Here is a 12,449-nt window from a genome sequence, read left to right as displayed (position 1 = left end):
ACATACATACATACATACATACATACATACATACATACATACATACATACATACATTTCATACATACATACATAATACATACATACACACACGCACACATACATACATACATACATACATACATACATACATACATACATACATACATATATTATATATATATATATATATATATATATATATATATATTATATATATGTATATATATATATATATATATATATATATATATATATATATATATATATATATATATATATATATATATAATGAATAAGGACACTCTCACTGTATTTTGTCAAAACGATCGTTTCAGTGCTAGTCGCACCTCCTCGGTTGACGATAAATCCGTCCCGACAAAATACAATGTCAGTGTCCTTCTTTATTTTACATGCTCTAAACAAAATCATCGAGCACTCTAATATCTACAAGTACTATATATATGAGTAGAAAGTCTTCATATTATTTTTAAAAAATATTTTTCTCTGTAGGTGAGAGACTTACTCTAACAACAATAGTACGGACGCCTGTAATTATTCCATTATCGTGTACAGTGTCTCCCTTATCACAAATGAACATTGGGGGGGGGGGGGGGGGGGAGGGGGGGGGGGGGTAATTCAATTCAACTGTCACTTTTTTGTGTCAATGAAATTCAATTATACTCCTCTTGCCTTTATTTAGCATTAAAAAATTGATATCGAAATTTAAATGTTGTTTTGCTTTTTTTAAAATGATATATAAAACCCTATAACAATGTATGTAGAATCTTGCAAAAAAAATACAAATTATGTATACTCAATAAAAATTAAACAACGTATATAAAGTTGGTATTAATCCATCTTTAACTCTGTTTCATATTTTTTCCATTTCAACGTAAAATAGGGCTTAACTCCGGGCTGCCAGATGGCCACAATTCCTCGAGGCCAATGTCGACTTCAAAAGTGGCCAAATAGAAACTCACGTGACCAAAGACTAATATCCCTCTGACCTCCTTGAAAAACAAATCCGTTTCGATAAACAAATAAATCGCCTATTTATTTATTTATTTATTTATTTTATTTTATTTATATAATTAATTAATTAATTAATTCATTCATTCATTTATTTATTTATTTATTGATTGATTGATTGATTGATTGATTTGTTTTGTATTGTTTTCGATTTTGTGTGTTTTTGTTTGTTATGTTGTTGTTTATGTATTTAGTTGGGTTGTTAGAAAAACTATTGGAAAAATAACATTAAAAAATGAATATTCGAAACGCGATTCTCTGTGTGGCCATCTGGTAGAGGCATGCTTAATCCCCCCCCCCCCCCAACCCCTCCCTTCCCAAGAGAGAGAGAGAGAGAGAGAGAGAGAGAGAGAGAGAGAGAGAGAGAGAGAGAGAGAGAGAGAGAGAGAGAGAGAGATAGTAATAAAAACAATAAAACATACCCACAAGAAGGGTTATACTGTATTGTATTTCAAGAGTAATAACCTCAATGCATGGTGGTGCATGGTTATCGTAATAAAATCGCATTTTTATTAAAAAGAATAATGTTTATTTTCTGCACCATGTGCGCTATAAATCATAGAGCGAGTCACGGACTGTGCGCCGAAACAGTGCACGCCCAAACGTGTTACACCAACACACCATTTAACATGACAATCTGATAAGCTGCTGTTATCAGCTGACGTTAATCCTTCTGCTTGATAATATCTAATGATAAGCTATTCAACGCTTTTTGGAAATAAAAAAAAATTTAATTGTCTTCATGCTAATAAATTGTGTGTGGGCCACAGTGTGTGTGTGTGTGTGTGTGTCTGTGTGTATCTGTGCGTGTGTGTTATTTTTGTTTTTGTTTTTGTCATCAAGCATGTGTGTAGATAGATAGATAGATAGATAGATAGAGAGAGAGAGAGAGAGAGAGAGAGAGAGAGAGAGAGAGAGAGAGAGAGAGAGAGAGAGAGAGAGAGATGATAGGAAAAAGAGTTAACGGGGAAGGGAGATGACAGAGAAGAGAGACAGTTGGACAAAAGAGAAACAAGAAGAGTGAGAAGAGAGGGAGGGGGGGGGGGGGGGATAAAATATGTAAGAGGGAGGGGGAGTAATATATTATGTAACAGGGAAGGGGAATAATAAATGTAATATCGAATTCAGCGATCTCGCATTATTAATCGTTTCATAATCATTAAATTTAAATCGCTTGTGATTTCAGCGCAGATCACCGAGCATTTTTAAACTGTGTAGAACAATTTTAATCCGTTTTGATTTGCATATTAATAATAATAATAATATAATAATAATAATAATAATAATAATAATAATAATATTAATAATAATAATAATAGTAGTAATAATAATAATAATAATAATATAATAATAATAATAATAATAATAATAATAATAATAATAATAATAATAATAATAATAATAATAATAATAATAATAATAATAATAATAATAATAATAATAATAATACAGAAATGAAGAAACCTTGCAATGTTAAACTTTATATCGAAGTATAAAAAATATTCACACGACTGTTTCAACAAGATTACTTGCGAATGAAATTGTCTCTTAATCTGGATGATGATGATGATGATTATGATGATGACGACGACAACGACGATGATGATGATGATGATGATGATGATGATGGTGTTACATAATCTATAATAACCTCATACAACATATTACCGGTACCTACCTGTGTTGGAAGCGTCTCCGTTGACATGATGTGACAACTGTTGTTGGAGAGTTGTGAGTTCTATCAGGCGGGATTTACTCACTTCAGTCTCGAGCTGGGAGGAGGAGACTCGTGGGGTGATGGATGGGCCGGGAGGAAGTGGAATGTGGGAGGGAGATAATGGCGCAGGACCGAGATCTTCTCGTGTTCGTCTGAAACAAAGTTTTAAATTTTAAATTGGTGAAATAAGTTCATTTAACTCTCTCCTTACCGGCCATTTTCCGGATTGTCACCAAAACTTCACACCCAACCTAAACAAAAATAGATTTTTGTTCACTCAAACACAACAGCTGTTAGTTCTTGCTATTATTTTTTTTTTCTGCTAAACGAGCTCTTCAATACAGTGTTAATATAATTTAACTATAGCAAACATTTTTGTTCAAATTAATATTGTGATGTACAAAAGAAATCAGATGAGAAAAATGTAGGCTGCATCGTAACGAATGTGACGATTTTGTTTTGTTTTTGTTTTTAAGGGTTTTACGGCGCTTGCAACACATTTAGGTTATATCAGAACCAGTAAAAAGGAAGAAAATGGGATAGTAAAAAGTTCTAGAATTACAATTAAAGCACCCAAGAGAAAGTAAGACAAAGGGGAACTGGGGAAAATAGGGATCAGAGGTAGATTCCAGGAGCACACCATCAATGTACTTAGTTTGAGATCACCTATAAGTTTCATCCGGACACAAGCACAAAATCCAACAAAGAGGAATACACTCAAATACTTAACAGATGATTTACAAGGAAAAAAATATCATCTCCCAAAACAATAACTATGCAGTTGACTGTTTCCCTCCCAGCCAGGACTCCGGCCAGGGCCAGGACAAAAACCAAGTAATCTCATTCCAAGACAAAGACTGAAAGCATGTTGGAAAATAGACATAGGGGGAAAGAGGACACAGTATGTACCTCCCTGCTCACAATGGGAGGTCAAGAACCCCACCGAGTGTGACGATTTTTATATGGGTGGTATCTAAGGAGAGGGTTAAATTAAAGAAAATAGAAACCATCATGCCGTACTCTTTGAAAAATATATATCCAAAAAAAAAAAAAAAAAAGAATGTAGCGAGGGAAATCGTCCTTCAAGACTCGATCAGTTAAAATGACATTCATCTTGTCGATAATTGTCACACTTTGAGGACTTATGAAGTCCCAGGATTTAGAGCTTTTAACAAATCTCGGGTCATTTTAATCGATCGATATTTCATTTGAAAGATGAGTTTACTGGCCAAAATTGTGAATGTGTTGTTACTTTCGTCAGGGTATAGCAGTTTAACATATAAGACCATTTATTATTGTTTATATTATCACATGCAAAATAGATTTTCGAATTGAAACATATTAAATTCTTTATTTTTTATAAATCCTTTAACAGTCTAAGCGAGGTTTTTTTTCTTTGTGTGTGTGTGTGTGTTTGTGTGTGAGTTTGTGTGTGTGTGTGAGAGAGAGAGAATATGTGTGTTGTGTAAGTCAATGTGTGTGTCTGTGAGGAGGGTTGCGTCTGTCTGTTTGAGTGCGGGTTCTTTTCTAAGTAAAAATAAAAAAAAAAATAAAAACAATTTAATGACGTTTATTTTTTGCATAACATCCCTTATTTTACAAGTAATATGTATAATAGTTGGAAGTCCTCGAAACTAAAATATAAATGATGATGATTGATGAAGATGAAGATGATGATGATGACAATAATGGTGGTTGTAACTTACGAATTGTTGGTGGTGGTATCTAAATCTAAGGCACTATGGTCGGATTCTAATTCCAAACGGGACTGCTTCACCTGCGAATGGATGGAATAATAATAATAATAATAATAATAATAATAATAATAATAATAATAATAATAATAATAATAATAATAATAATAATAATAATAATAATAATAATAATAAATAATAATAATAATAAAGGAAGAAGAAGAAGAAGAAGAAGAAGAAGAAGAAGAAGAAGAAGAAGAAGAAGAAGAAGAAGAAGAAGAAGAAGAAGAAGAAGAAGAAGAAGAAGAAGAAGAAGAATATCGACGATGACAAGGACGACGACAACGACGAAAAGAACAGCAACAATAATCAATAAACTTTTATAACGCTGATAAATCAATACTATCATTTTTACGGTTATTTCCCATATTTTAAAATGGTTAGCAACGCCAGCATTGATTTCTATCTGTTGACAAAACCGTACCAACGTTTGATTTCAAGCAGTGCAAACCGACAGAATGACGTCCTTCTCGTAAACACACTTTTGCACTTTCCACCTGGTCTAGTGGTCTGATGTCAATCACCTTCGGGTCGGAAGGTCCTGGATTCGAAACCTTCTCAAAACGGCGCATGCGCACAGTTTAGTCCTTGAAAAAAGGCTCTTTAATTCTCTCGTCGTACTGAGGTGTAAAATGATTACCAGGCCGTTAACAGCGTTGTCTCTGTCGGGAAAAATATTATAGCGTCGCCTATTAAGGCGCCATGTCTCGTTGCATGTTAGTGTTGCTGTTGGCTAAGGACCCCTTTCGAAACGTGTTGAACCCGTTTAAAAGTATAAATGCTCAAGTTTGTTTTGATTTATTTCTGTTCCAAAAATAGTCCATAAAATACCGAAAATTGAAGAAACAATCAAGAGAACGGGACGTGTTTTTCGTCTATTTTCTGATCCAATGAGTCAAACGCATTATTGAAACTTCCAAGTTTAGAACAATCCATATAGCTTATTAATAGACACTTCAAGAAGGGTGGCTTTTGTCGGCGAAGAGACAGAATCAGCACAAATGTCGCCTCCCATGTAAAGTGGATGGCTTAAACTCTCCATTTAAGTTAATACAGTACATATTGGATGTCTTAAGCCATTTATCTTTCAAAAAAAAAAAAAAAAAAAAAAAAATAACCTGGTTTCTAGCGATAAGATCCACGCAGCAAATGCATTATTAGAAAATATAGCTTCTGGAGAGTATCTATGGATAAAGAACTTAAATAGGCTGGCATACCTTGAAACAACATCGGTGTTCATGCAGCCAACAGACATATGTACGACATGATATCTGACTGACAGGTTAGCAGGTCGCATAATATAGTTTTTTTTAAACATTGAACATTTATATAACAGAATATCCACTAACCGTGCTCAAAGCGCAATGCAAAAGGTCCCTAACCGACAGTAACACTTAACATGTAGGACGAGACATAAAATCTGTTAGGTGATATTACAATTGTTTTTCAAAAGAGACATAGTTGTTAACAGCCAGGTACTCATTCTTCACCTAAGTTTGGTGAGAGAAGGTGAGTAAAGAACCTTTTCCAAGGACTCAACTTTGCGGCGCTCAGAGGGGGGACTCAAACCCATGACCTATCAGCCCAATAGCGAATGTCATACCCGCTCGACTGAAAAGCCGCATTTATACCCCCAAAAAAGATAAATTTTTTTCCATCATTCAGCATATCCAACTACTTCCTCACTCACAATCCATATTCTCATAAATACACTGCCTTTCTGCATTATGGCTACACCATTCCATTCATTTATCTAATGACCAGATACCGCAACGGCCATCGCCCACAGTCAGCGTCCAATGACAGTCTAGTTTAGTCCACTATGACAGTCATTGAGAGTGACCGATGGTCGCCTGACAGTCTGGTCGCCGCTGGACGAATTATCCGGACAAGCTGGATTCGTCCCAAAAAACTGCCACCATATCAACATCATTGTGTGAGTGCTCAGTGGAGGGCTGCGTTTATCATCATCATCATCATCATCATCATCATCATCATCATCATCATCATCATCATCGTTTAGATCAGACAGACTGCAGCGTGACTGCATGATGACGAATGAAGTACTCATCTACAGAGTACAACCACACCCGCAGTCCTCATTTTAATTACCAAGCGGAGAAGTCCTAAATTTCATTATCACATTATAATTGTCTCTCAGGACCACCAAACTGCACGAGATGGTCAGTTTGTCATGAAAGTTGGAGCACTCATCTACGACGACAAGTAACAGTAAAATGTCATGACTTCATTATTCATCTTAGTGTAAGAGAGTTAGCTTACAGCAAGTGGGTTTAATGAGTTCATGAATTTTGTATATCTGGTCATTATATTGAATACTAGAAAATTACTTTCTTTGATCGGTGTTACTTGGTATTTGGGGATAAAAGCATTAAGTTATAGTTGGTATTCATCATTTAGGCGTACGATATTATTTGGGCGTAGCGTATTTGTTATTTGGGCGTACGGATTATTTAGGCGTACGACCTTTGATTATTTAGGCGTAAAACTGACCTTTGGTGAAAGGAATTGTGGGACAGTTTACAATAGGATATAAAACAGTGTGTCTGATCAAACGGGGATCATTCTACCTTTTGATTCAGGATTCAACTTGACCATGAACTGCACACTTTAAACCTTTTGTGCTCACCATCATTTATTTGCTTTTACGGACTTAGAAATATTCCACGAATATTGAAAATGGTTACTTAGGCAAAATTGACTTTACATGTGGACTGATTTTACGGATTTGGAATTTATGAAACTGATTGAATTATGACCATGCTATTTGATTTGGATTTTGAATTTATCACAAACAAATAAACTGTAAGAAATGAAACTTGGAATCTGGACTTTTATTTGAATGTTTTGGTGTTGTGCATTCAATTATCATCACCGGCCCTTGAACTCTTTCGTCATTATTAACATCTACAACACAACGCAAAGGATAATACTACCATCTATCAAAAACACCACTATGCGATCATAAGCCATTACATATGTGTGCAACTACGCAACATTATGCATTTTATTTGGTGTCGTGACTCAGGATTCTTATACATGTTATTTGGTGGCGTGATACCAGGATGTAAAGATGTTATTATTCCGAACCATGGATACACAAGAAATGTATATTGTTGCAGTGTTAACATCTATTGAAGTTTTTGTGAGACTCGAATTTTGAAGTGAAAAATTGTGAACAGATAGGAAAATATCTTTATTTGGAAAAGAAAATGAATATCAATTCTGAAGGTGAAGTAGTATATTTTTTTTTGTAATGAAATGTTGAAAAAAAAATTATTGAAATTATAGATGATTCCTAAAATTCTGACAAAAGACGATATTTAAGAAAAAAAATAAATATACTAAATAATATTTAAATTAAGAGTCACAGATAGAAAAGGAAATTTTTAAAAAATATAAATATATAGGGCAATATATTATATTCAAAAAGGGAAAACAATATATTATAGAACGGCAAAATAATAATAATAATAATAATAATAATAATAATAATAATAATAATAATAATAATAATAATAATAATAATAATAATAATAATAATAATAATAATAATAATAATGCATTGATGCTATACGTATTTTATTTAATTAAAAAGAAGAGAGGGAGAGATGAAAATAAAAATTGCAGTATTTAAGTGAAGATTTTTAGTGAGTTTTATTTTCAAAATAAATGAAAATGCGTTTACTTACATTCAAGCGTTTCGGAATAGATCTTCGAATATTAATTTGTACCGTTAATGGCAATGTTTTGTTAATATCAGTAACAAAGATGTGTCGATTTTTATTTCAATTTTTGTATGTTACTACTGTTGGAATTACATAGACAGTTGGTCATTCTTTAATGGTGTTATGTTTTTATTTTCTGTCAAAATGACTCAAGAAGATGATGGCAACAACAACACGTAAATTATAAGTTTTGATAATTGAAAAATGTCTTATGGTATTTATTGTTGTATAACAACATCATTGATTATATTTTTCTCCCGTCGGTAGGGATGAATTGGTAGGTTGATATTGACTCTTTGAGATTCATGGGTTCATGACAAAGAGCAAAGTTTTATATCTGTTTGTATTCTTGGTAATAAATGTGTGGTTAACGCAGCCAAGTAATCGACAACAGAGCTTATTTAGTTGTGTAATGAGACATGGCGTTATAATAGATTACATAAGACATTTGGATTTTATCACTGGAAATTAAGTTGAAATGATTTATGCGGAATATGAGTCAATCGTTGTCATGTTTTGTTTTGTTTTGAAACGCGTTTCATCGTGATTTTTAAAAGGAGCAATATTCTCAGTATAACGGAATAACGGACTTTTGATTTAAAGTCGGAGAATGAAAAGGAGATAATATAAATACAATGACGGAGTATCAATTATTATGAAAGACTGATGTCTTGTAATGGGAGTTAAAATGTTATTACGGAAGAATAACAAAATATTGAAAATGCATTATCATGTCATGTGAGCTGATAATATTTGTGACACAAGTGGTTAACTTGTTAAGAATCAGCGAATTATAAGTAACCCATATGGTAAAATGCTGTAAATGCATAGTGGGTAAATAAGCGCAGTGATGTAAGACGCGGTAATTAAAGTGCACACGGTTTAAATTACGAGACGCAGGAATGAGGCGTTCGGGAATATTTTATTTTGCGTTTGATTAAAGCGCATGGTTTAACATTATGAAATGATGCAGAAGGCAGAGAATTTTTATAAATTAATACGAGGCGCGTGGTTAAAGCGCACACATTTATCAATGCTATATTAAGAGGCGCGAGATTACATCGCAATGAGTTATATGAATATTATTATAAGCCGAGGGCAAAGGCGCGAAACATTGAAATTTTTTTTAACAGAGTGTATATCGTTTCTGTGAATATTTTGATTATCATCTTTTTCTCCTATCAATTTGCTGTTGTAATTGTAATCAATATTTACTGCGTGATTTGAATTTAACATTTATATCATAAAATTTGTAACTGAGTTGAAGAAGAAGTTATGTTCAATTGTCAAATCTTAAGTGTGTAATCATTCAGCAATAAATTGAAATGGTAGGAAGTGCTACGATAACACCAATAATAATGATAAAATAAACAAGATCATAGTTCATTAAATTAGGGATTTTCTAAGGGGAATAATTCGAGTTAATCAAAGGTAGAAGTAGTGTTTACACTAAAACATTATACAGTCATCACGAAAGAGGACACTTGAAAACATCAGTCATAACGGGAACGCTGATGGCAACGACAGAGCCAACTCAAACACAACCACAACAGAGGTCGGGAAATGTCCTAATCCCTTTGGTCTATCCACGAATACCTTGAAATGGAGTAAGCATCTCGACAAAACACTACGTCATTGATACGTCCAGAATCAACACAATCTACAGACTACAAAATACACAGCAACCTCAATTACATCGTACCTTTCAACTTATACAAACTTGACAGAATTCATAAAATAATATCTGTATCAACACAGATTTCTTCCATGAACCTTTTTTATATTTACATTATTTACTGAACAATTGGATTACTTGTATTCACTTCTACGACAACAATACCCAACGATGTACGACATCAATAATTACATAAACGTTCAAGATACGATTGTTTGTACAAAATGATGTCAAATTGTGAACAATATTACTTCCTTCGTATGCAGTGGTGAGCGTATTCAAATTTAAACTTATGTCAATATACAAGTGTGCAGCACCCATATCTACAACTTATAAACATTGAATATTATAATAACGCCTGTCTTAGTATCATTGTAAAGGATAAATTCTATATTTGTATATAAGACAATGCAGGAAAAAGTATCGCAAAACGCCACATGAGCGATTTCCTTGGATTCATTATCGTATGATATTCAACAACCTGCGTTCAAATAACGAAAATATTGTTGACCTTATTCGACCCTACTACATACACTACTAGACTACGTTATTGTTACATCATCTACCTGGTGTGGACTCACATGCCACCTCATCAAAACTCGATCAACAAACACAGACAATTACAACACACGACCTCTGTCGACTACTACACACGAACTCTGTGTCAACACATGGCTGAGTTCACAACTTTCTTTTGACTTGCTGGATAAGTCAAACTTCATTTAAATTCAAGATCTCGCACACAGTTAATCTTGAATTTTTACAATTTCATCTACAATGAGATTCAACGTATACACAAGACAACCACAAATATCTACGAGGAGAATCGACCCAGATGCCGGAGATGAATGGATTACAGCGACGTCACAAGACCAAGAAACAACCCAACAGGTTAAGCATACGTTTGCTACCTGTAGAGTCTTTTTTCGTCCCAAATTCAAAAGACTCGAACAAATACAACACACTAAATACAAAAGTTGGTCACTTTAGTAACAGCCCACAATCACATACTGTGTTAGATTTTACTTATTTAGTTATTTACACTGTACTAAATATGAATAAGTCGGACAGACTAATGACTGATTATTTACTAAACACTAAATATGTGATGTGAACAAGTCGGACAGACTAATGTCTGATTATTTATTAAACACTAAATATTTGAATGTGAAGACATTATTGTGATAATTCTAAGACATTTACAGAGGAAAAAGTTTTTAATTAATTAACAATAAAGTGAATTTATGACACTTGGGCTATTCAGTGACCACAACACACATAACAATGCAACACGTAGACTTGATGCAAACACCTCAACTCTTATAGTTGATATATTTTTTTCATTACATGACAACTCATTCTAAATGGAAACAATGACTAATTAACAATTACTGACCATTTTACAAGATGACCATTCTCGAAACGAACGGATTACTGAGAAATGTGACCTCTGATGGATGACCACAAAGAACAATTTGATATCAATGTAGTTGTAAACTACACCCTGATGACTTAAAAAGCTTTTAAAAATTGAAACATCAACAATGAACAATGAATGATAATAACTTCAACTTGAATTTTAAAATGATGATAATGCTATTATTATGATTTATTTTTAAATATTTTTTTTTATTTATTACTAATTGAAATGTAATCCTTCGTATATGGATCTAGATGTCTATAATAAATTATTTGTACCACATATTATAAGTAGGAATTAATGTAATAATGTTGTTTAAATGGAAACATACAATATAAGGGAATATACAAGGTACTGGTTTTGATATGTCAGTAAATGAGTAGACATACATGGAAGCTGAGATTATCACCCATGTCGTAAAGAGTTGAATTTGAGATTGAATAAGACAACGTGAGTATATCACAAATGGAATTTGAACTATTCTTTTTCAAGCAAGAATATGGATATATGATTAAATATGACGGGAATTAACACTTGTATTGCTATGAAGATGGAATTTAAGATGAAAAGATAATTTTTCTTTGAACTTTTAATTAATTGATATTTTACGGTCGATGTTGTAATACCTTAAAAAGTATAATCGATATTTATATATCTAAATTTCAATCATCTTTGGTGTTGGTAAATTTAAATTTTAATCACTTTTAATTGGTCATTATCTCATTATCGATGTTGTAATACTTTAAAAACTATAATCGATATATACATAGATGTTGTAATCAACTTTGATGTTGATTTATCTCAAATTTAAACTTTTAAAAATATTTAACTGGCATAAGTGTTGTCATTTTGATAAACTATTTCTTACATTTTATTATCTAATTCTAATTAGACGTTGCTTATAGATTGATCTCTTACTGATTTTTTTTTAAAAATTGAAATTGTTCTTAACTCAATTTAAATTCTAAGAAAGGGGCGTATGTAAGAGAGTTAGCTTACAGCAAGTGGGTTTAATGAGTTCATGAATTTTGTATATCTGGTCATTATATTGAATACTAGAAAATTACTTTCTTTGATCGGTGTTACTTGGTATTTGGGGATAAAAGCATTAAGTTATAGTTGGT

At 32.7% G+C, this 12,449-nt stretch overlaps 1 protein-coding gene across 4 annotated transcripts in view; it reads right to left on the bottom strand.

Annotated features, from left to right (window-relative positions):
• Nucleotides 1–12,449, bottom strand: part of LOC144978558 (protein phosphatase EYA1-like) — a 216,612-nt gene that overhangs the window by 83,648 nt on the left and 120,515 nt on the right. For all 4 annotated transcript variants that reach the window (XM_078924773.1, XM_078924783.1, XM_078924792.1 and 1 more), the window contains 2 exons: nt 4,434–4,504; nt 2,689–2,879 (listed from right to left, as the gene is read on the bottom strand). In XM_078924773.1, coding sequence (XP_078780899.1) covers nt 2,689–2,879; nt 4,434–4,504 — 262 coding nt within the window. The remainder of the gene's footprint in view (nt 1–2,688; nt 2,880–4,433; nt 4,505–12,449) is intronic.

Source organism: Berghia stephanieae, chromosome 1 (genome assembly GCF_034508935.2).
Source record: "Berghia stephanieae isolate SIO BIC M18660-M18661 chromosome 1, UCSD_Bste_1.3, whole genome shotgun sequence".
In the NCBI taxonomy this organism is placed as follows: Eukaryota; Metazoa; Mollusca; class Gastropoda; order Nudibranchia; family Aeolidiidae; genus Berghia; species Berghia stephanieae.
Note: the sequence above shows the minus strand (reverse complement) of the source record. Positions and strands in the feature narration are given on the sequence as shown.